Here is a 26,246-nt window from a genome sequence, read left to right on the forward strand (position 1 = left end):
CTTCTAATGCTCTAATGTTTTGTGGGGTTTTTGAGGCTTAGTGCTCATCTGTGTTTTTTTTCTGACATCAAGACTTTATCCAGAGAAAAATGCTGAGGAGCTAAGCATTAATGATCTGAAAATGTCTGTGTATTGTAGTAGAAGAATGTATGATAGATGAAAGGTTCCGCCTATTTAGCTTGTTTGGGTTGTAAGTGGCAAAGGATCTCAGCCAGGATATCGGTATCCCATGGATGGGAAAATTGTTCCAGACTTTCAAAACCCTTTGTATAAAAAAAGTAAATGTTGTTTTCAGTTTTTAATGCACTTCTTTTGCAAGTCTGATTTGCAAAAGACTCCTATGGTGTCTCATATTGAGAAAATGCAACATGATGCCTACCATTTTTTCACTTATTTTATTCAGAACCTGAATGCTTAAACTGAAGCATAAGAGAAGGTACAGTAAATGCCAGCAAAAACAAAAGAGAAAAAAATGTTGATTGCATAAGTACAGTATTCAGACCCATGAATTCAATATTTGGTGAATGCACCTTTGGCAGCAAATGCAGACAGATGTCTTTTTATGTAAGTCTCTACTAATGTTACATGCTAGCTTGGTGCAATTTTCATCCATTGTTCTTGGCAGATTTATATAAGCTTTCTCACATCATTTGGAGGCAGTTTATGGACAGTTGAAGTTCAAGTCAGGACTTTGGGACACTCAAGAACATTTGCTTTCTTATTATTAAGCTGCTCTGTTGTAGCTTTGGCCTAGTACTTTGGATTGTTGTCCCACTGAAAGGGTAATTTTTGCTCCATTGTTAAGTCTTTAACAGACGCAAACAGGTTGTCTTGGGCTTCGCTCTGTCCATTTTCCTTTTATACTTACTAGCTTCCCAGTACCTGCTGAGGAGAAGCATTCCTTAGCATAAAGCTGCCAACACCATGCTTGGCTGAAGGGATTGCATTGTCCAGCAGATGTGCTGGGCTGGGTCTTCCCATAACTATTAGCATTAAAAACAAAAAGTTTCAGTTTGGTCTTGTTTGACCACACAACCTTTTTGATTGCAGTATAATGGAAATGTTTTTGTTGCAATCTCCATACATGATTTAAGAAAGGTTTGTTACTCAGCTATAAAGGCCATTTTTGTCAAATAAATCTTTATCCTTTATTCAATAAAGTCCTGTTCTCGTTTACCCATTATATTTTTCTAAAATGATTTATTAAAACATTTGGGACATTACTTTCTGTTATTGAGAAAAATCTGTCCTACAGCATAATATTTTTAAAATATTGTCATCCATTCTCTACTGATTCCATATCTATCCTGTCTTATTTTGCTTCTCTCAATCTGTCTTATTACATTATAGCCTGTGTTGATGAAGTTATAAATCTTTATTTTAGACTGTATTATGCAATATTATGATCATTATGGATTCATGATGGCATACTGTATTATGATTATTATTATCCTAATTGTTTACTCAGCTCTGTTTTTCTTAAAGCTGCAATTCAAAATAACATAAAATGATTACATTTACAGTTGATTTTCCCCCCTTGCAAACATTTCTTTGTTCTTATGTCTTTGTTTAAACATTAGGTTGTATACAGTTGAATCTGAAATTAATTTGAAAATAATGCTTCAAACTTCGAAAGTTAAGAAGGTGGAAACGCCAGTCCTTACTCGACATTAGTCCTTAATGTCTTTGACTTTCATCACACAGTGACGATTACTCAGTTGCATTTCTTATCCATTTCACTCAGTTATGCATCAGTGACCGAGGACTTGGGTTCTTGACTCCCACTCATAATGAGAGGCAGGTACTTTTTGCTTTCCTTCCATATACCAGCACTGACATCAAGAAAGGTGGTGAAACCATATGCTTAAAATAGGCTGTTTTCATTGTATTTTTCAGTTATTACAGCTACTGTAGTATTTAATCTATACTGCTACCTAAACACTATTTATGCCTGGCAGGATGTGCCCTTAAACATCTTGCATTATCTTGAAAATCTTCGACAGTCAGACCTTGGTTACAGGATAAAATCACATTAATTACAGGGAAGAAGGTCTGCATGACTTATTGAACGACATATTTAGGAATGAGCCATGAAGGAATGTATTTCAGGCATTGGACAATTGCATCTGACGTTTTTTTAAGCAGGGCCCTCACATGAGCCATTCTGACCTCAAAAGTCGAGATATCAGTGTTCAGAGATAGTGAAGGAAAAAAATTTAATGTTTACAGATATGTGTAAAAGTTTTCATCTTGTTGAGTCAGAGAATAAAGTGTTTTGTATTTAGGAATTTAACAGATGAAGCCTGAAGTGTTGTTTTAAAGTGTGTGTGAGAGAGAGAAGAACTCACTTCTGTATAAATGTTGTATCAATATGATAGCACTCACTAATGTGTAAATCTGAAAAAAATATACAGTACCTGGAAATACAAGTGAGGCATTCAATAACAAATGGTCCCCCTTACAATATTTTACAGCCTTATGGCTGTCCTGTCCAAACACTGGGGCAGGCAATACCTATTGCCTAAAGACTCAAAATGTATCTGGCAGTCAAAGGAGTGTTTATGTACTATCAGTTGAATAAGTACTAAACAATTAGAACATTAGAGGGAAGAAGTGGGTCTGAATGAAAACCATTTTTTTCCCTCTTAAAACCATATGGCCATGCTGCTTGAAAGCATGGTATTTTTCATAAGTCTGCAAAAAGGCATCTGTGAAACCAATATATCTCTCCATGTATCAAGAGCAACTCAGGAATTACTAGTCTTGCCTGTCAGGTTTCTCTAGGTTTATAATATAAAACTTTAGATATTTTATTTTTGGTTGTGTTGTTTTAAATATAAGAATAACACTTTTTATTTCATGATCTGCCACAGTCCAGTAGTCACTACAATGATGGAAAATCACTTTAATTTTCACTGAAAATAAGGGATGTTAGGGTTCCTCCATAGATGTGTTCATTTTATACTTGTTTGGCTTTAAAGTTGAATTGGTGGAACAGACATCTGTGTTATTTTATGTGTAGTTCAAATAAAAGCTCAGAACTTGCTGCTGTATGAAAACAGATGACACCCAGGGAAAGAAAAGCCTGTCAGCACCCAGGAGGAACCAGATGCTAAAATGTTCTTGCTAAATCCCCAATTTATCTCCTGTAGGTTTTTCACTCGAAGTAGAGGATTTGAATACACAGAAAAAGGACACCATTTGGTTGTTTGGACTCTCTTCACCACATGCCCCTTTAAATTGAAATGTCATCAGTAACACAAACACGATAATCACAAAATGTACCTAAATATTATCTTGCAGTTTTACTCAGCAATCTCTTTGGTGCTACTCTATATGAAAATTAAATAAAATGTCTTTTCAAAACATTTACTATCAGAGACCTGGAAGCTTTTATTAAGTTCAAAGCAGTGGTGTTTTATGCAATACCTGCACTTTACAGCTAACTTAAAAACAAATCAAGTCTTCATGGTGTCTTTGTGTTTCAGTTAAGACATCTGTGAGACGGGAAGATAGTTTTACATTAGATTAAGACATTAAGCTTCTGCATAAGAAAATGGTTTTGTTTGAGTGTGACTAATGTCACCAGCTGAACTATGTTGTATGTGTACTATATGTATCAACTTGATTGGATTCAACACAGCAATATCCTGTACAGGTAAGGCTGTACAGTTTTTTTTAAACAGCTGCCAGCCCTCTTTTTTGTTGAGTTTTCACTAGTCAAAAGCATTTGTTACCCTCAGTGTTCAGGATGAATTTTTTATGTTCATTAAATTGACTCTCCTGCTGCTTGAAAGAGTAATGAGGCAAATCACTCAGTGGCTGTGGCGTTTAGTGAAAAGCATCTCAGTCCTTTTTTATGTAGTGGGTAATACTGTTTTTAAACTGGAAAACAGACAGAATAGGTGACGGTATGAATTGGACTTGTGGTAAATTTAAAGGAATTCAATGTTTCAGACATTTTTAAAATTGTTCTTAAAGTACAGTATAAAGGAGAGGACTATTTGATATGCTGCGTTAAGACCCATATTTTGAAAGCAAAAACCTCAAAGGTAGTCTTTGCTGACTTTGGTTAAGTGTGACTTGCATGTTTTCACTGGTTATAAGCAAATAATTTAATAGTCTATAAATGGTTTAGCTAAGTGTTTAGACTTACCAGTTACTTCTGAAGTGTAGGCAGTCTTTACCTCTTTGTTGTGACTCTCTCCTTTCAACTACTGGCCTGCCAAGAGTTAGTTTTTTTTCCTTGAATAAGACCCTGTAGCCTCATTAAGACATGGAAAAGCACATTCTGAGTTAACCAAATTCAAGGGGGCCAAAAGTTTGTCAGTTTTAAATTCATCAACTGGTCGAAATTACAGCACCTTCTGTGAAAGCATAGGCAGCTCTCAAAGATGGCAGCTCTCAGGAGGGTGTCCTGCTTTTTAAAAATGCAAGCAGTGAATACGTGTTGACCAGAATCTCAACAGCAATGTGAGGGCCAAATTTCCCTTTTCATGGCATGGTTCCTGCATGCTGTATTCAGCATTTTCTTTGCCTATCTGAAAGAGTTGACATGCTGTTTTTCGGGGTTGAGGGAAAATGGGAAGTCATTAAAGCCATAGGTGCATGACACTGTTTAATAAGATTTTTTTATTATCCCTTTAATGTGAAAAATGAAAAAGAAACTCATCTAAAATGTGGCAAAAACCATTCATATAATGTCATAAGTTACAGTACAAATATGCAACCAGCTCTTTTTGTAAATTTTGATTAAGTTTAATTTAAATGTACAGAATATTTTATATTTAACATGAAAGAACAGAACTACTCATGTAGTTGTGTTACTATCCATTACTTCCATTGACATGAATCATGAAAATAAACTTGTGTTTTAAACTCCATGTAATCTTTCTTCATTTAGTATTACTTCTTTTAAACTTGTGTATGCTACATAATAAAATACATTACTCCACATATTTAGTAATATACAGTATTTGTTCCTCCTCAAATATATTTCTTAGTTCCTCAATAGGTTTTATCTACTTTCTACTTTCAGCAGTAAAGCTGTCCTTTGAGTACTATAAATATTAATAATCCGTTTCCTTTAACAGGAGAGGGTTACTGTATAAGCTCAATAAGTACGGTAAATATACTAGCTGTTTATAACACATCACTAATTCTTTGTGTTAATAAATTGTATTAATTTCAGTCAGGTGAACTCATGCCATAAAGCAGCATGGAATATTTTATATACAGTGCATATTCAATAATGTACATTTGTTATTAGCCTTATAATCTGACAAGCCTCTAAAGACACCTTTGCCTTGATGTTGCTGGGATGTGTGGATCAGAAAGAAACATGGTCAGATGAACAAGGATGCCTGCCTCTCCCCTAGTCATAAAAAGTAGGCAGAGGTCTGTGCTAAAGAGGCAAAGTCAGAGTCCATGTGGGGAATGTTAAGACAGACATACAGTGACTTTATCTTGATGAATACTGGATGACTGCTGCTACAGTCTATCTGGGCTGCTATACAGTATATGGGCTGTCAAGTTAAGGGGAGGGTAAACTCATTTTGCACAGACAGCAGTGTTGATACAGTAGGACACTGGCATCCATAACAAACACAATATGGGGTGTTTACTCATTTGTAATAAAGTTTTTAACATTTAAATGTTGATATAGTGTCATTTATAGTGTTGGTTGGCTCAAGATAAATGTGACCTGATGTGAACTGGGTATCCAAAGCACTAAAAGCTGCTCTCAGATAGAGTCTGAAATACAATTACAGTTTAACAATTAGAAATTTCTAGTTAAATACAGCTTGTTAAAGAAATTGTAGTTCAGAGTAAGTCCAAAGTATTCATGGAAGTTACAATTACATAAGTAAAAAAATCATTATAAAGCCATCAAAAAATTCATTAAAAAAATAAAGGGTGAAATTTATGGTATTAATAGAATGTATTGGATAACACAGGATTCATAATGGTGCCAGATGATATTAGTTTTAATAAATTACAGGTACTTATTGTGTTGTTTGTGATTCTTATATAATCCTGAAGCTTACTGTTACATCCTTGAATTAAGTACTGTATATCAACCTTAAAAACCACTATTGAGAGCTGTGTGCCCCTACAGCCCTGCTGGGATTCGGTCCCCAGCTCCTGGACAGCTCTGGCTTCAGAATCGCACAGTGCCAATACCCAGACGGTGAATTTCACCAACTCAAAAAGCCAGGTCTCCAAGGAGAATTCAGCAATACAAGGTTCCTAGGGAGAGACATCACCTTCTCTAACAGGCTCATTGCCAGTGAGTCCTGTTAAATGAGCAGAAGCATAGAAATCTTTTCTACCTATGCTTGCTATGAATTTCTTTTGAAGGTACTTTTTCCTAATGGAATATGAAATTATAGCCTTTTGGCTTTTATAGACACTCTCATATTGGTCCACCTCAAATCTGAACAGACAATTACTGGAAATCTCTAGCCTGTCCACTAAGGACTATAACATTTTAAATGTTAAAATATTTTAATGAAGGCTTCCTATTTTAACAATATTGTTTTGATATTCAAAACTAAATGTGTATACATCACTGGGGTGGAGTTGTATACAATATGTGAAATGTCAGGCTATTGTGGGATTGTATCATTTATGCCATGTCCTATCTAAATAGTAACAGGTGTTTGGTGGGTTTGCCATCTCTTTAGCATGCTTAGCGATTGAGGAATAATAAGCTGCAATAGAAGTTCAAATCTTAAGACAAATGTTAGTCAGCTAACATAGCTGAGATCCTGGTGAGAATCATCACCTCTCTTAATTATCAGTACGACACAGGTTTAAACGCACGGCATGGTAAGAGTTTTTTGTAATCAGGGTGCTTGGCGGTAGTACTATCTATAATCGTCAGTGTTTTGGATCATCTGAGTTGAAGATGTTGATGGATAGGAAGGGGATGTCTTCTCGACTTTAGGCACTATTAGTAGAGCTGTGTTGTCTATATTTGACTCCTCCTGGTTGTCCTCAGAGGTTTGAATGGCCGTGTGATGGCATGGAGGTGAGGGCTGTCTTCCCAGCAGATCCACTAGGGAGCCAAGGTGGTGGGTGAGTTCATGGAGAGATGAAGCAATAGGGTCAATGGCAGCCACTATCCTGTCCCCACAGTTAGTGATGGCCGAATGAATCCGATCAAGCTCCTCGCCAAAGTTTCCTAACTCCTTCATTCCTCTGGGAGTGGACGACACATCCGCTGAAGAACTGACAACCGCTCGAGGAGGTTGTAGGACTGGAGTGACCTGTCGAGGGCGAGGAACCAACAGAGGAGGCCGTGGAAGAGGTGCTTGTGGTCTACTAGTTGGTAGGACAAAGGAGGATACAGCCACGATCCTTGGAGGGAGTGCTGGAGAGCTAGATACTGAAACGGTCTGTAAGGGTGATGGGCCAGACAGCTGGGAGGGTTCCTGTGGAGCTATAAATATAGTATATTGACAGATTACTCTTTTTCTTTTTTGCAACAGCTGAGATCCTTATACCAAATGTACTTATGATGAATAGATACAGAGAATGCATTAAATTAGAATAGGGTAATATCCTCAGTCCCTGTCTGGTGTTTTAAAACATGTTCAGAAGTTGTTTTTGAATTACTACCAAACATCGGAAGAAAGCTTGAATACATTGCTGTCAAACAATTTTTAGACTAGTCTTTATTGTCTGAATATTACCAATATTCACCAATTCTTGGTAAAAGTCAATCTAGCTCTTTACTTACAGATGTTCATGTTTGTGTTACTTTTGTTCATTTGAGTCTACTATACTTATATTTGTGCTGCTGCCTTAAAAATACAGCTCTTAGTTTGCTATTGATTTACTGAAACCCTTTATTTTGTGTACAGTACCTTAATGAGCCTCCTGTGCCATCATCCTTGCTTCCAGGCATGTACAGTACTTTCACACCTACCTCCTTCTTAAAACAAACTGTTGCTTTGTTGTTAGGTGTGTTGGAATGTGTTCTCCCTTATGAAAGTATACTGCATAAAATGGTAAATTCACACAGTTCTTTTAAAGTTTATTTCATATTTTTACCAGGAAACTGCTATGATTAATTTATATTTTTTTTCATTGTGCTTTTAATTAACTGGTACCTCTTTGTTTCAATGAGATCACCATCCACTGTGCTCTATAATATTATTTTGCTTCAATGTCCTTTGAAGTCACTGTGTTTGTTACAAAAAATGAACTGCTGTAATAATCAAACCTTCCTTCAAGACGTGAAATGCCAAGATTCATAAATTGATCTGGAACATCCCAGAAATGTCCACCTACCATAATTAAAAAGTTGATTTCTGAAGATTTTTGTTCCAATTAGAAAACTTGCCACACCTTTCCCAACACACCAAAGAACTACAGGTCAATATCCTTGCCATCTGTATCTCATTGAAAGTAGTATTTGGTACACCGCATAGTGCTACATTCCTTACCTAAACTGGTTACAGTTTACTTTTGCAAAATATGGAACTGTAATTTTTTCTGTAATATTTCTCAGTAATTACAAGTTGAGCTGAAAAAAGAGTAACTTGCACTCATGTTTTAAGTAAACATTTAGTACTTGTTCAAAGATATCACTTACCTCTTTTTGTAGCTGCCTTTCTTAATTCTCTGTATTCTTTTTTTGCTGCAGTTGATAGATTTTCATATTTCTTTTTAACTTCTTGAATGGTTCTCTTCACTGTGGGATTTTGAGAGTTAACACAATCTGTTATTTCTTTCCAGTGCTTTTGCTTAATGACTGACGTCACTGCAGGGTTAAACTTGCTTGTTAGGATCTCTTTTCGTCTTGAGTATTCCTTCAACAGGATTGCTTTCTCCTCCTCTGTCCAGTTTGGATTCCTTTTTCTTTCAGCCATTTTACTTTTAAGAGAACCTGAGGTTGAGCTCTGAAGGAAATCCTGTTGCCACGGTGACAGACTGAGGACATGGCCTGTATAGTATGCAGCTATTGGCTGTAAATACCAATTACATCACAAGCACTTAAGTGTTTTCCTTTTCCTTGGCCTGAGGAGAGAGAAAATCTGCAGAAAATCTACACTTAAGTACAGGAAATCCACTGAAGAATTTTATATAAACCATTCAAATTTGGTTTTAGGTTTTCTAAGTTCTGTACAATCTTTAATCTTAGCATATAACTAGTAAATACTTTCTCTATTTCTATTTTCTTTATCACTTGACCATTTTAACAGTTTTGTTAAGTGGGTGAAAATCACTGATTTACAGTGAAAATAGAAAAGCCTGTTCTTTCAAACTGCCAGTGTACTTGCTTTCAAGTAGATTTTATTTAAATTACAAAGTATTTTTCAGTTAACTTGATTTATCCTTTTTTTCCTGAGTCTGGTGCATTCTGCTGACCTTCCCTCTTTAAATTACTGAAATGATTTGCTTTCTTCTATTAAGAACTATGTCTTTGTTCTTGGTTTGCCGTGTGTTTATAACCAATGAACCTGTTGACAGCTTTTGTTGTCTGAATATCTACAGACATGGTATTCACTTTCTTAATCACCTTTATCTTACCAGAGATTTTTCTGTGTAAAGGGAGGCATTGCTGGCTGCCTTTCTTTTGCGTTTTTTTGCCAACTTAATTTGTCTTGCAACAAAACATCACTTGCACCTTTTGACCAGGATCACCCACTCTAATTTATACTGCACTCCTTAAACACCACTTCAGATGTGTAGCGTTATATAAAACATTTTGTTCTGTAATATACAAGATAAAACAAATCCCTGATTGTGCATCTTATTTTAGCCTCCCTAAAAACAGTTCTTCTAAAAAATTTGCTTATACAATGCAACCATTTAGTTGACATACTGTATTTAAAAACTTTATTTAAAATTAATGTCTATATATCCCACATCATACAGTTCAATTTACAGTAAAATGATCATTATCAAATGATTACAATAAGCTGTACTTTGACTGGATGTTATAAATACAGATTCATTAAACTTGATATAGAGTCTTCTTGTTGAACACAATTTCCAAGATGACATGTATACCAAAGAAAAATAAAAAATAGCTAATAACAATCTAAAAAATTGTCGATACGGGTTTTTTTATTTTTCAGCTTTGTTTAGGTTTTACAGAGGTTATTGACTGTTTCATTGACATTTTTCCTCTCTTTTCTGTGATTTGTGGCTTCAGTGTTGACAAACATGGTGTGTATAGAGACCTCACACATAGATAGGGATTTTATGAGACCCCAGGAACTGTTGAGAGACTATTCAGGACTGAAGCTGTCTAAAAGTTCGTTGCCTATTAACCCTGGCCATTCTAGTTTTGTTCACACTCCAGGGGGTTAGTCATTAATATTAACGGAAGCATTAGGGCATTTGAAGTTCAAGTCCTTTCCAGGCCTGTTTGAATGGGATATGCTCTTACTTTCACAGAATACTTAGCCACATCTACATATTCAGAATGTGACACCCTTATTTTGTATGCATGGCTTACCAGTACAAGGGAGAGCCGTACTGCAGACCCTGCAGGCTGAAGAAAGCAAGCTTTCAAAAGGCAGACAGGAAAACAGAATTTACATGCTGCAGGTCTTTCTTAGGCCGTAATTATTAAAATGCTATTTAAATTTGGCTTTCTCAGTACAGAGAGGGCGTTAAAGGGGAAATCCACTGTGATAACAAAAATCAAACAAACTTCACAAAACTGCAGTTCAGTACATATTAGGTCATCGCATAATAACTGTATGTTCCAAAACACCTACATAAACCTGTGCTGCCAATCTCCAAATCAGTCTTCTTACTGCAGTCTCTGGAGCCAGGAAAGATGCCTCCTAAAAATAAACATTCGCAAACATGTCTATTAGTGTTGTTTGCAAGATCACATTTTGTTATATTACTGAACCTCTAACAATAATAATACCGCGCAATGCATTGTCTAAATTTGCAACAAATGTTTAATATATTCCTTATTAAACATTATATTTATATACAACTGTCATATATATATACAGTAAAGGAGTTATACGTATATTGACAATCGAGGACAGAGACAGATGAAGAATGTATTTATATGTTACATTTATAAATATTGCCTATTTGTTTGTATGAGACTGAAGGTGGTGTTTTTATACAGACTTTTTGTGGGTTAATCGATTCTACTTTGGAAGGCATCAAAAAACATCTGTGGCTGTCTTTTTGACTCAAAAGGAAAGGGTCTTTGCTGGTTTAGGATACTGCACAGGGAAGACTGATATTTGAGCATGCAACTTTACTGTACAGTATATGATGACCAGATATACAGTATTCTGAACTATAATCTGGGAAGTTTACATTTGATTTTTGTTTTGCACTGGTTTTCCCTTTTAATTTGGTGTGGTTTTGTAATTTGTTCTTAGAATTTCCAGACAGTAGAAAAGCAGTAAAGCAGTAAAGCACTGAAGATAAATTTAGAAAGGCTTATGTTGATTTTAACTAGGCAGTCAGGAGTGTTGAATTTATGAAATCCCCCCTTTTAATCTAAGGTGACACACTCCTTTTTAAAAATGCATTTCATGAATAAATGTGCAATCTCATTAAAGCACGGAGCTAGGTTAAAACATATTGTTTTACAAAAGCAGTAGGAAAAATCAAATTTTGAGAATTATTAACTGAGCCATGGCATCTGCTTTTGAATGAAGAATTATTATAACATATTTTACTGTGTATTCTACATCTCCAGAGGGCGACAGTTTATTTTTAATATTACAAAAATGTATTTAAAAAGATGAAACAATGTCTGTAAGAAATAATAGCGTACATATATGAAAGGAATATTTTATCTAATGTTTAGTCCATCCGCTTTCAATAAATGCTTATTGAACATTTTCAGAAACTGCTTAGTCCAATACAGGGCAGCAGTGACCTCGAGCCTAAGCCAGCTGACAACCGCCACTACATGGGCTTAACCCAGGATGGGGGTGCCAGTCTATCACAGGGCACACACATGGTGGACAGATAAGAGATGCCAAATAACCCTGGCATCTCTTCTTAGAACTGTGGGAAGAAACATGGAGGACCTGCAGCAGTGAGAACAACATGCGAATTGTACACAGGAGGCAGTCCAGTCCTTAACCGAACCCAGAACCCACGGGCTGGGGGCATCTGTGCTAACAGCTCATTAAACGTCTCGAGCCGAATAAAAAAAAAAAAAAGAATCTAAGAAATTGCCATTGGCAGCAGGCAGGCTCAACGACTGACTCACTTTCATATATTAAGAGCATTTTATTTTCAAAAAGAAGAAAATAATCATTGTTTTCTTTCCTGCCTACCCGTGTTTAAGCAGTTGAGTAAACAGTGTGTAGTATCTTTAAACATAAGAAATCAAATAAATAAATAAGATCACCTCAGCAGATGACTGACTGACTATACCTGCATAAAAACACATGTGGAACCAAAGACTACCAATTTCGTTGATGGTCCACCTTGTCCCTGTGTTCCCTTCTGGCCTTTTATCACGAAGGTCTTCAAAAGAAATGGGTAAAGGTGAAAGGTTTGCTGTCACTGCATGATTGCTCCATGTGTTCATAAAAAAATATACACATTGCATTTGTACAGAAAGAGGCTTTCTGAAATAATTACAGTAGCTTCGATGGTATGTAGCTGCTTTCATTTGTGGCTGGGTGGGGGTGGAATGCATTTCTGGCAGTCTGATCAATAGTTTGGGTCTGCAAAGAAAAAAGAAAGTCTTCCAGAACTTTACTCTCTGCTCTACTTGAATTTTAAAGCTTGGATAAAAAATGGCTATTAATAATTGCAACATGCCTAATTTTCCTGTAATAAATGTCTTTCATTTGCATTCAGAAGGCCAAATTTAGAATTCACCTCACCACTTACAACCCCAGACCTGGGAAGGAGAACACAAGATTAATTATTTGCCATGTTCTCCACATCTGGTCAGTTTCTCTTCATACCAAATTAATCTTTTTAGCAGTTGATGCCAAGATATTTAACCTAGGAAGACTTTGTTCACCTCCTTGCCCCAACAGGTGTGTCAGTGTTGAAGAGGTGAATTAACAGTCAATTTTCCACTCTCTTGGTAAAGTTTAACTCAGTATTACACTTATTTTCTAGAGTCTGTAGAATGATGTTGTAGAGGGTTTAAGAAAAAAAGATTTAAACTGCAAGTCTAAGAAGAGAATAAAGCTTTCCCATTATGTGTAAAATGTCAGCATGTATTTATTGATAATAAACCTTCAGTTAATACTATACTCTTAGATGTACTTAGTGTATTTTAATTTTAATGCTTTCACTATTGATTGGAATTATTGAGAGAGGATTCATTAATGGTACATTTTTGTTAATGAATGCTGCATATCATTACATGGTTCTGTTTTCATTTTGAGATTGCATTAACAAGCAATAGTAGCATAAAAGTACAGAACTAGAAAGCCTTTCTAAAGGAACATTATGTCCTTCAATCAATGTGTCTAGCAGCGCGTTTCAGATAATGCCTTACTGAAGGTCACCTTGACTTGGAAGACAGAAAAGCTCACCTCTTTTCTGCTCAGGGCATTTTACAAAGAGAATTGTAGTTAATACAGTAACTGTTCATTGCTTAGCAAGAATAAATGCTGAGACAACATATGGAAAAAGTGATGAGGTTTTCTGCAGGTGATGACAGAAATATTTAAGAGCACATTCTGGCGTGAAACCGAGACCTCGGTTTTGGTCTTAAACCTTTATTGCCTTGACAGGATGATTATATCTGTCCCTGTTTTCACTCACGTGTAATAAGTAAATCTAATTCACCTTTTTCTCTTTTGCTCCACTGTGATTTCCTCCTTTAATAACGCTTTTATACTTTTCTTCCCTAACTAGCCCTCCCTAGCTGCCTGTGATGCCCTGTCGATCCATGTGAAGTCAATATCACACTAAGATAATACAGAACTGAATTAAATATGTAAATTTGCAGAATACAGAATATTATATGGACCTTACTGTAAAAATAATTTATGTAAATTAAAGTTTCCTTGTTTACTTTTAATATGAGTAATGAGAGGATTATTTAGTTTTTTTTTATACTTGGCTTTCAGGCTACTTGTAGGAAGCTTTCTTGACAGCGACCCAGGGGGAGAGAGGGGCTTTTCCATATATATATAGTAATTATGACCTCTGTCACTCTGCTGGGCCACTCAAGCACTCAAGAGATTTCAGTGCCAGTATGGGTTTAATGATCCTTCAGAAAGTATCTGAATTAAGTATGCAGGGCAAGGTCAATGCAAGGGAAATTAATTATTTCTGTTGGTGTGGAAGTGGAATGGTGCCAAAGTAGGCATTAACTCCTTCTAAATTATTTGCCCAATATTTTATTCTATCTGCTGCACCTAGATTTATGTTACTGAATTTTCCATATTAAAACACATATTTAACTTTAATTTGAATTGTGATGTGTAGTTATGATTCATATTTTTATTTACAGGTATCACCTATTCTCAGAATTCTGGAAATTCACAGCTTTTTGTGAAAGGGACAGAATAGCATGATTAATTAATTAAGCTGAAAATACTTTGAAGTGTTAATGTATAATTTTCATACTGTCTACTGTCACTTCTTTAGGAACAGTTTTAATAGTTCATTATTTCATGTTAAAAAATCTTGAAAAATGAAATAATAAACTATTAAGCAACTATCTGACAAAAGACAAAAGTGTATTTTCCATAGTTTATTAGAGACTGTTCAGATATATAGTATAGAAAAAACTGTTGTAACATTTTGTGGGGAAACATAATACTTTTTCAATAACCTTACCATAATGCCTTACACTGAGGATTTCTGATTACCAAAAACATAACAGAGGCTATAAGATGAGGCTATTCAGCTGGGACAGCTTCAACAATACGGCTGTGGCTGGAAAAAATTTGGTCCATAGACCACGTGGTCCTACAGATCACTGGATAAAGTAGTGCCTCCAGTTCAGTTTTACATGCACTATAATGTATTGTACAATTGTGTTCACTTGTTTGTGTTTCAAGTGGTAAGGGAAAACCAAAGAAATTATTATAAATGTCCTTTCATTTATATGACAAAATAGACCAACATTAAAAATGGGGCTATTCCGTCATATACTCTAAACGAAAGAATTCTTCTAATTCTTGATTTAAAAACTGGTGGATTTTTCAGCAAACATTAATTCAAAAATACCCATGCATTTCACCTATTTTTTCTTTTTGTAAAAGCATTTTATGGAATAATACTGTCCATCATACTGGACATTTATCATAGGACATAATATCATACTGACTTTGACAAAAAAAAACTTGCATAACAAACTTTCACCATTTAAGACAATGAATCCGTTCTAGAGTATTACAGCTTAACTGAAGCCTGAGGGAATCATTAAATATATGTTGTATGGGATGAAAATATAATTAAAAAGTTACCAAGTGCTTTAAAATAATTTCCTATTTTTAATGTGTGACTGTCCTGAGGAGGAGTAGTTGGTGAGAGCTTAGGTCTTTGGGTTAAATACCTGTTGATGAAACTACAAATGTAGCAATTGTTTGTAAGAGCATGTAGACTTGATTGCAAATTCAGAGTCAAAATGAAGTTGCCACTGGAAATGTTGGTGATTAACCTTTGTAAGGAAAGCAATTTCAAGAAATGCAGTGGGCTCAGGATTGTCATATGTAAACTGAGGTGTCATTGTGCTATCTTTTTTCCATAAAACAAACTTGTACTTGGACTTATTTGGTATTTTAGAATGGCTTTTTGGTGCTTTGGCATATTACTGTAGTTCGGTCACTATACTGTACAACTACAGTCAACATTTAAGGGTTTTTGAACCCAAACCCTACACTGGCCTGAAAAGCACGCTCATTTCAATACTCTTTTTACAGTATTTTTCAGCTGATTGAAACATTTCCTAAAGAAGACACATTATTGAAGCCGAACAATGTCCAAGAGCTTTCAAATCTGATGACTGGTGGAGTTCAGAGACCGATTGCAGGATTGGCTGGTTGAAGCCCCAGCTAGGGTTAGGGTTACATTCCCACACTGCTTAGACATATGTTATGCTCAGTGCTGAATTTTGGGTCCCAAGGTAACTTTAGGAAGAGTGGTAATATATTCCTATCTGCAATTTTTTTTTCGGAGTCTTTTGGGTGCCTATGTTGTACAGTATATTGCTGCGAAGCGTAATTGTAATCTAAAACGGAGTCAGATCAAAAATTGTAAGAAAATGTGTCTTTCTTTGTAAACTCTCTACTTTTCTCATTTATCGAGCAACTAGATGTATAACCTGGGTGAACATTTCATGATTCTTGTAACCCAAACCCTACAATGGTATGAAAGGCTCACAGATCTCAATCCCATTTTCAGAACATTTTTCAGCTGATTGAAAAGTTGCCTAAAGAATGCACATGATTGAAGATGGTACATTTCTAAGAGCTTTTTTCACTTGTTGTAGTTGTTTCAGACTCGTAACTGTTTATTTTGAGGAACATTTTGAAATCTGAGGGCTGGTGGAGTTCAGAGACCGATTGCGAAGCGTAATTGTAATCTATCAAAAGTCAGATCAAACATTGTTAGAAAATGTGTCTTTCTTTGTAAACTTTTTTAATTTTGTCATTTATCATTCAAGTAAATGTTTAACTTGATTCTACATGTATTGGTTATTGTATCCCAAACCTTACACCTGATTGAAATGCTTGTACATTCAGTACCAATTTTCATCTGATGGAAAATTTTCCAAAAGAACGTACATGATTGAAAACAATACATTTCCAAGAGCTTTTTTCAGTGCATTTAGTTGTTGTAGAATTATAATTTTTGGTTTGAGTTATTTTTTTAAATGTGATGGCTGGAGGAGTTCAGAGACAGATTGCAGGATTGGCCAGTTGAAGCCCCAGCCAGGTTAGGTTTAGCATTCCCACACTACTTAGACATATTTTATGCTCAGTGCTGGATTTTGCGTCCCAAGGGAATTTTAGGATAAGTGATTATATACTGTTTTTGTATCTGCACATTTTTTTGGGAGACTTTTGGCTGTCTGTGCTATGTATTGCTTCGTAGAGTAATTGTAATCCAGAACCGAGTCAGATCTTTATTCCTTTGTAAGCTCTCTTAATTGTGTAGTTTGTCGTGCAACTATATGTATTTCTGTAGTCGGTGCTGTAGGCTGTGTATAGGTTGCTTTCCAGAGGACAACTGAAAAAGAAGTAAACAAGTGAGCAACATTTAAAGTAAATGTTTTCCATGCTTTTTCTACGTGATTCTCGTTTTGGATTGGATTTTTCTGAATAAGTCATGTTTTTTTTCTCCTTTGCTTAAATTAGATTTTTTTTTCTTAGATCTTTTTCTGACCTACTGTATATGGTGTTCTTTTTACCCCAGGAGCATTGCTCTGCAAAACCCTGCATCAACAGATGAGCAGAGCAGACAACAAGGCAGTAAAGTCAAGGACAGTTCCTATTACCAGGTAGCACCAGTGGAGAGAATACCCCAGGAATTCTTCAGAATATCAGACACACACACTGCAGGACTTGGAATAAAGAACATGCAAGAGGTTAGACTCACTTTATATAATATAATATGTTTAATATGCTTTTTCCTCCTTGCGTTTAAACAAATTTAAATATATTCTAACCTTTTTTATACCTTTTACGCAAAAGTTCTGATATAATATTTTGTTTTAAAATAAAATATTCAGATCAAAATGTATATTCATTACTGAAATGCCTGCTTTGTGTCATATGAGCATGTCATGGATACACAATTTCAATGGTTTCTCATATTGTGAGAGTAAGGCAAACCAAATCAACAGAAAACTGACTTTTGTTGTGCCAGCTCTTTTAGTTATGTTTTTTTATTTTAGCCTAGAATGCAAATTTTATTCTTCATTTTCAACTGACAAAATCGAAGAGAAGCACAATAAGCTTGAGGTATGATGCAGAACTAACCACCTTGACTTATCGGTGACAGGTAACATTTTAATTATATCCCCAACGACAAAGCTGTGGAGCGAGCTAGTGTTTGCAATGGTAGCATCCACACACCTGGTACTCTGTGCCTGTTACCATGGAAATGCATTCTGACAGGAAATCTGCAACACCTGTGAGCTATTTCCTTACGCACCCATATCAGGTAGTGCAGAAGATTCAAGGACTTTTCTGACAGGGGTCTGGCATAGAGTCATGCTCTGAGTAAGGTCCTAGTTGCCTAGTTCCCTACTTCTCTGCTTGGTGGTTACTTTCGATATACAATACATAGTTTTACTGTATTTAAGAAGGGAGAAGATTTTTTTTTTTAGGTGTGTGCCTTTTTCTTTACTGTTAGAAGCTTAAGATGGCAAAGCAATTGTGACAAATTAAAGTATTATTTATACCAGTAATAGTGATTGCTGTTTAATAAAATATTAATATCAGCGTTGTAGTGTTTTCTACTTCAATGCTTCCTCTAGGACTCAGCAGGTCTTCAGATGGAATGAATAGTTTATTTTAGATGAGGTAGCTAGTTTCAGTATTTCCCAAATTCTGACAACATCTTCCTGTTTTTTTTCTCTGTTCACTTGCTGTCTAAAGCTAATGTGATTTATCCATGCTTGATTACTGTATACATTTCTGGGGCAAAAGGTACAATTCAGAAATAATAAGAAACTACAGTATGTTTCTATTAACTATTTATCTTATTAACAAATACTTTATCACTGCCCCTGGGGAAGTCATCTTATTTCTTTGTTATAAACAAAGAAAAAAAATACATACAAGGATTTAACACTTTCTGAATATCCAATACTAGGCTGTAGTAAGTGATAACATTAATACACTTCCCAGAATTGCTATCTAATATCATTCTCCTTCAAGGTTTGGAAAGGTCACGGCTGTAACCAAAAAGAAATGGTTGTTTTTTAGACTAGACAACAGTCAAGACCTCACTAAAATGTAATGCATTGTGTCAATAGAGGACTAACAAATAATTAGTGTATTATTATTCTCAAATCTTCTTGGTTTGTTGTCTCACATTAAATATTTTTTTTGCATACAGTACAGTATCTGAAGATATGGCTCGATAATATGTTTTATCTTAGTTAAGTGTTTCATGTAAATTGGTCTACAGTATATTAAGTCAGGTGGGTAGCTGCGACAGCATGCGTAGGCTGCAAAGGAACAAGTAATAGGTTTATTCCATGCTGAAAAAAAGAAGAAAGAGAACACAACGTTTCGGCCGTGGAGCCTTGACACCTGTAGAAGGCTCCACGACCGAAACGTGTTCTCTTTCTTCTTTTTTTCAGCGTGGAATAAACCTATTACTTGTTCCTTTACAGTATATTAAAGCATATTATCAGCATGGACAATACAGATTTTAAGTCAACAATTTGTGTTTATATTCATAACATACAGAATGTACAGGAAGCAGAGAAAGCAATCTTTTGCATATTATTGTTGGTTTAAGATTAAGTGCTACTAGAAATGCAATAATACATAAGTGCTAGGAAGCAGAGCATATGTGAGCTGAGATGCCAGTTTTATCTGTTTCCTAATAACTACTAGCCTTCCCTGCATGTGGCTTTGATCAGTGCTTATTGTGGCAGACCTAGTAGCAGCCAAACCGCCTTGAGCAGAAGTTGACCTTCTTGCAGTTTTATTTCTTTTTAATCCTTTTATTCTCAAATTTTAAAGTTTTATTGTAGTGCCAGCTTTTTTATTTATTTTTATATAACTCCATCTACATCCAAATTTACAGAACTAGAGGTTTGAAACTGCCTTTCTCTCAACCCACCTCTTTTTAGAACTTCAGAACATTTTAGAACACTTTTGTCAAACAGATAAGAGTTTTTCTTATATAAAGTTTAATAATAAAAAGTTTAACTTTTATCTTTGGCAAAGCTCTGCATTATTATAATAATGCACATTAATTGTTAAAGTATTTCATTGTTTGTAAAAAGAAAAACATAATGGCTTTATAAAAGAAAGAGATCACTTGTGTAATCTGGGAAAGCTTTTCATTGTAATGATGCTGTTATTCATTATATAGAGAAAAGGATAATTCTGAATCGAGCAGAAAGCTATTGTAGTTATCAGGCCAATTTAATGTTAATGTATAGAGGGCAATATGTTTATTTTTTGGGATGGGGGATTAATGACTTGAATTGCATAGCTAAAACAGCAATCTTCCAAATTACCTGCGTGGCATTTACTCAAAATTCGATTTTTTTCTCTTTGCGAGTTTCATTGCATCACATTTCTGTTTTCAGTAATACTTTGCTTTTGGTTGCTCACAAATCATTCTGAAGTTAAACAGAGTTGTCAGTCTGACCCTTAAAAATGGATTATTTGGTAGATATAATAAATATAGCTTACAACTGCTGCATGGACCATAAAATCCTACTCTATTACCCGCCTGCGTGATGTGGACTTGAATTCATACACACAGATACACAAGCAAGAAAGGTTGTAAGTCTCTGGAAAGAAAATTATTTATTCTATTTTTATGTGTTCTGTTTGATTTATCCATCAGCTTTAAATGCACAGCACTGAACTTACTGCTCTCGTATTGTGATGTAATCTGAAAGGGGATGATTCTGGTTTTCTCCCACACCCTTACTATTATGGAACCAATAATGAGTACCTTGGATTGGCCTTCAAGGTCATCAGATGGAAGCCCTATTAACAACCTGTAGGACACATTGTGCTGTCACGATCATCTTCGTTATCTACAGTAATTCAGACAATCATTTTACACCTTCTGCTTCTCGGGAGGAATTTTCTTGACATCTGCATCAGTCAAGACAGGCATCACATTGTGTCCATCTCCTCTGCAAAGAGACCTGCATCTTCTGGACAAAGTTTTACTTCCATTTTAAATAACTACTGGCTTCCCATCTATTCATGCCAATGTTTTGTGAGTCAGCAGTGTTCTTCTGTAGGCACTGTCTAAGCAGACCCAACAATAAAAAGTGTAATGTCTGAACAAGAGCACACTAATTATGCTGCTGGAGGTGGACACTGGAAAGAAGGAAAAATTGAACCAGTCTCAATTAATCATTTGTACAGCATTTACAACATTGGTTTTAAAGTCAGTTAGGAAAACATACAGGTCATAACCAGATTTCATTTTTTTTATTTATACCAACCTGGCTCTGTTGACTGTATTCGAGCAGTGGTTTAATAAGAAAAACACTTTGTGATCTGTTTTGTTAATGGAACTGCAGTAGTGGCATTTTCCTCCTTTCACTTTGCTCTTTACAAGTCAAATGAACCTCACAATTTTATGAAAAAGATAAATTAAGATCAAACTGATTTATTGCATTATTTCTGTCATTAATAAAAACATATCACATAGAACAAAACTATTTAAACTATATAAACTATGCTGAATTCTCAAAACTCAATAGAATACTTCTATACCTCAGATGTTCTATAGAAATGAACTTTCAGAATGAAGTCTTATTCCACACCTGATTTTTTTGTTTGTGATATCATGCAGTATATTGGTGCACTTACTCTTAAAGTTAATATGAATGCTAGCTGATAGTCCATTATCTTACAGTTTGTTGAAATCTGGTGTTTGACAATATATTTGATTAAGATCTTGCTTTAAGCAGATACAGTAACTTACAGGCACTACAACACAATCCAAAATTGTTTTCCTCGTATAAAAGTTCAGTGTGATATACTATTGTAAAAGCAGTGTAAATCATTAGTGTAGTAACAGGAAACAAACTGTGGAAAGTCATGTCAAAGCAACACAAAAGCTTGCTAGTAGTAACTAAATAACCAGTAAATCAAGGGTTTAGGAGCTGCTCTAGCTTGATGTTGTCATATTAAATTCCTTTACTGCCCTTTATCTCTAGGAAGAGTCCACTGCAGCAAAATATGAACACATGGCCCACATGAAAATTAGCAAACAGCTGCCCATGACTGACGGAGTCAGTAAACCATTCCAGAGCGCTGTGGCACCTTTACCTCCATTGAAATTTCAGAGGCTTACAGGTGGGTATTTTGTGTAGATACTGTATCAAAACCCTCTTCGTTATGGCTTTTCAACAATATAGTATCTGTCTGTTAAACATCAGTTTATTCCATGTTTTTAAGAAGATGCAAGATTCATTTGTCATCCATCCATCCTTAGAAATGAATACTGTAAACTGCTGTGTCCTTGCGTCTTTATAATGTCCTTAGGGTGTGATTATCTCTTGGTAAACCATTCTTGTCATCCCTTTGTTTTAATATCCAGGCTTTATAGTACTCATGCGATTTAAACAAGCAAAGATTTTAGGCTTGCCCCTCAGCAGTGCAGCAATAATAAGAGTTTAATTTTTAATTTTTTTTTATAGTGATCACATAAGTATGTGGGAAATTAAAGCATTTACATTTTGAAAGACAATAATGAAAAAAACAGTGTTGCACATGTGAAAATCATTATTTAGAAGACTTGGATTAGTATCGAATAGCATAGCAAATGCATAGTTTACGTCCTTAACATTTGATATAGGTATTACAAAGGTTGGAAAGTAAAAACTCATTTACCTTTAGATGATACATGAAACAAGATTATTTCTCAGACAAGGAAATATTTTAACTTGCTACATACAACAAAATCAGTCTCTCTCATATTCATTCTACATGCAATAATAATAATAATAATAATTGCTTACACTTATATAGCCCTTTTCTGGACACTCCACCCAAAGCGCTTTACAGGTAATGGGGACTCCCCTCAACCACCACCAGTGTGCAGCCCCACCTGGATGATGCAACATTGTCCCTGTCACTATACTGGGGCATTAGGACCCACATAGACCGCAGGGTGAGCGCCCCCTGCTGGCCCCACTAACACCTCTTTCAGCAGCAACCTTAGTTTTTCCCATGAGGTCTCCCATCCAGGTATTGACCAGGCTCACACCTGCTCAGCTTCAGTGGGCTGCCAGTTGTGAGTTGCAGGGTGATATGGCTACATATCAATTGTCAGCTGAATACCAAGTTACTTGTTTGATAATTAATGATAATATCGAATGAATAGCAAGCAAGTGGCTTTTAAATTACCTCAAACAATCAGCCTTGCTTTGAATTTATTTCTACTTTCCCCTTCCTATCCTGATGTTTTGGCTGCTTTAGAGAAGGGGAGTAATAGCTACTCCACCCCCCTGCTCATGTGTTAGGCTATCATTAGGCTTAATCAATGATGAGCAACTCAGAGAAGGGGGTACTGTAAGTGGTGAGGCTCAAGTTAAGGTAATGCAGTGTACATGGAATTGTAATGGAATTTAACAATATAATATGGTTATCACTGTAGAAATAAAAGCATTGGTCCATCTAACATAAACCTATTATCTCTCTCAGTATGAGTGTCTATAATACTCTGAATGTTACCGTATAGAAAAGAGTGCTTTTTCTGTTATTGGGAGTAAAAATTGTGCATTATATCAGTCATTGAACAAGTGGACGAGCCATTCCTCTTTTGGGAGGGAGACGGTTTAATTTGTGGACTGGTGAGCATGTGACATAATTTAGCATCTTGACAGTGTTAAGTGTAGTGTCTAGAGGGTTAAAGAAGTGTTGAGAAATGTGTCTGGGCTACTGCCTAAAACACACCTTGTGCTTAGCTAATTCAAGCTTACTTATTGTAGCTTTGGAATGTTCAACAGTGGCCTGAAAGTCAGACAAAAGAAAAGTTAAAAAAGTTTTGTTTTTTTACAGTGTACTGCATGTATTTACAGAAGAACTAGTAATACACATAAAAGTAACTCTCGAAACTGTTTAGCTTCAAATATCTTCATTACAATGTCCAGCAGCTGAGACTGCAGCAATGAGTATATGAGATTTTGTGATGCCCCCAGCGTTAAGGTGTGTGCCTCCACTTAATAGATTCTAGCACAGCTGCCATGCTTCATTAAACATTCTTTTCTGAGAAGTAATAGGATTTCTCAAGGATCATAACAATATGTATAAATGTGTCCTTTTTTTAAACAGAATTTCTGATATAAAAGATATTTCCATTGATGAAGTAATTCTCCGCATGGTTGGCTTTCTATTTTCTCTTGCTTTTTGAGTGAGCGCAATAAGATAAATGCATTTTCCTTTTAATTTCTTCTGCTCGTCCTATTTTTGTTTCTTTGCTAGCTTAACTGATTAACTCTGTACTTTTCTGACCCTCCGGCCCCCTAATGTAGCATGCTCAAATAGATGTATGCAGTAACTCTGAATGCTTTGCAGCTTTGCAGCATTGCAGACTTACGAATATGATCTGACAAAGGTGATTTTCCCTGTATTGTAACAGCAGCTATTCAGCAGCAGTCACAGATGATTATTAAGGTTATTTCAGAGAAGGGGCATTATCTGCAATGTATAAATATAAAGGGTTTTGTGTTTTTTTAATGATTTAAACTGGTGTAGGGGAGATGGACTGTCATTAACCTTGACTTATTTCTTACTCTATAATTAACATGGCTTCTCACATGAATTCCCTAAAGACCAGCAGTGACAGAAATAATGGTGTATCATTTGGAAATAACATATACCATAGGGGATAGTGAGAACTGAATGTTTTAGCCTTTCACCCCTGTAAATGATAGTTTACGGTCCAGCTTCAGTTGAAAAACTATTTAAATTATTTTTCTCATTTTAACTCTTGGTCATTAAAAGCTAAAAACCTTTATTGACATAACAGTAGGCTGTCCCCTGCATTGCATCTTTAACAGTGGGACAGTGAAACACATCATACTCCTTTCTTTAAAGACCTCATAAACATATGCATATTCTTAAGTGTCCATAGGTTACGGGGGGGTGTTTACTGGATTGAACTGTCATTACCACCTACAGTATTTTAAGTGTAGATGCAGCCTTCTAATTATTGTTTCCAAATGTATTCTCATCCCATTTTGAATCCATTATGGAAGCCCAAACTATAGGTGATATAATGGTTTAACCATCGCAAGCTGATCAGATCAATTATATTGAAAATGAATACAAAGAAATGAAAATATCACAATTAAAAAATGAAAATGCTGTCCAAAGCAGGTGATTGGTTGGCTGTGTTCTGTTGTTATACTGTAGATATGCAAGGAAGCAGCCCTTGTTTTTTCAAAAAGTTGTGAATAGTTGTAAGAAAATAATTTACATTAACTGTGTTTTTAAGGCGCAGTTGCCAAAGTACGTCATGTGTTTCGTAGCAGAGAAAAGCACTTTGCTCTTATTAAAACAGCTTTTATTGCTCTAGCTGAATTGCAGATGGTATTTTCGAAGAAAAACTGTCTTGTTATAAGCTGCATTTATAAAAGCACTTTTCATGTGAAAAAAAGGCCCATTTACAAAACAGACCCCTGCTGTTAAAATTGAGATAACATAATTGGATGCAGGTACACTTTCACATTTGCAATTGTTACAAACATTGCAGTGTACAAAAAAGTTAAAAGTTACAAATAAGGCTTCCTTGCCCCAATTGCTTCTGTATCTGATTACGATACCCCCATTTTCAACTGCTGAAGGCTTTTTGTAAGTTGGTTGCAGTGCTTTTTTCAAAGAAGGATCATACGGTATGTTAAAAAGACAACTGTCATTCAGCTTCTAATCGTATTCTTACAAACACATCTCATTAGCTTGGAAGTTATAGAAACGATCTTTCTCCAAGATTTATGTTTCTGTGAATTATAAATATCACATACCTGCATTCATAATACTAGAGGTATATCAGTAATGGCCATCATTGTCTTAAGATGTATAATTAACCATACCTATACACTATATTTGAGTGGACAGATGAAAATCGATGGTTAACGGATGTAGTTTCTATGTTGTGTTCTGCAAGCTTGCCCCACTCCCTGCTGTTGGAATGGCCCAGACACGTACTGTACAGTATGTCCTAGTACATGACACTACAATCAAGCATTGTTTGAACATCTTGTATATAAGCTGATAGGAAGAATACAGCAGCAAAGCTACTCTCCTGCTAGGATTTTTTTATGAAGATGAATATGTATTCTTCCACTTGGGATATTTTGCAGAAACTAATCAGTTAGATTTTTAATGAGTATATGGAACTGCAGTTATGACATTTTGGCAAAAACTGACTGGATCTACAAATCACAGCTGTTTCACCTTCAAACAACTGTATTTAAGCTGTGGACCAAGAATCTCATCTCAGCATGTGCATGCCTAATTTACTGCAATTTCCCTCACGGGATCAATAAAGTATCTATCTAATTATTTTGCATTCTAACGGGAAAAGAAAGGAGGAAAATGCTTAGAGGCTAGAAATTAAATAGTGTATTGCTTTGTATGTGTACATGTATAATC

The 26,246-nt window shown here is 35.5% G+C and overlaps 2 protein-coding genes across 5 annotated transcripts in view; one reads left to right on the forward strand and one right to left on the reverse strand.

Moving 5' to 3' along the window:
• LOC107075802 (mucin-3A-like) overlaps positions 1-26,246 on the forward strand; it is a 112,276-nt gene that overhangs the window by 30,517 nt on the left and 55,513 nt on the right. For all 4 annotated transcript variants that reach the window (XM_015338330.2, XM_015338332.2, XM_069181760.1 and 1 more), the window contains 2 exons: positions 17,347-17,518; positions 21,806-21,944. In XM_015338330.2, the coding sequence (XP_015193816.2) occupies positions 17,347-17,518; positions 21,806-21,944 (311 nt within the window). The remainder of the gene's footprint in view (positions 1-17,346; positions 17,519-21,805; positions 21,945-26,246) is intronic.
• LOC107075803 (nuclear apoptosis-inducing factor 1-like) lies at positions 4,689-8,935 on the reverse strand. Its single transcript, XM_015338337.2, has 2 exons — positions 8,603-8,935; positions 4,689-7,444 (listed from the first exon to the last, which is right to left on the reverse strand). Exons 1-2 carry the CDS (start codon positions 8,877-8,879, stop codon positions 6,870-6,872), a joined length of 852 nt encoding a protein of 283 aa, XP_015193823.1. The 5' UTR covers positions 8,880-8,935; the 3' UTR covers positions 4,689-6,869.

This window comes from Lepisosteus oculatus, chromosome 21 (genome assembly GCF_040954835.1).
Source record: "Lepisosteus oculatus isolate fLepOcu1 chromosome 21, fLepOcu1.hap2, whole genome shotgun sequence".
NCBI classification, from domain to species: domain Eukaryota; kingdom Metazoa; phylum Chordata; class Actinopteri; order Semionotiformes; family Lepisosteidae; genus Lepisosteus; species Lepisosteus oculatus.

Coding starts and splice junctions, on each gene's coding strand:
- LOC107075803 (XM_015338337.2), bottom strand. CDS start 8,879: ATGGCTGAAAGAAAAAGGAATCCAAACTGGACAGAGGAGGAGAAAGCA. Junction 7,445..8,602: donor AAAGGCAGCTACAAAAAGAG/GTAAGTGATATC, acceptor CTATATTTATAG/CTCCACAGGAACCCTCCCAG.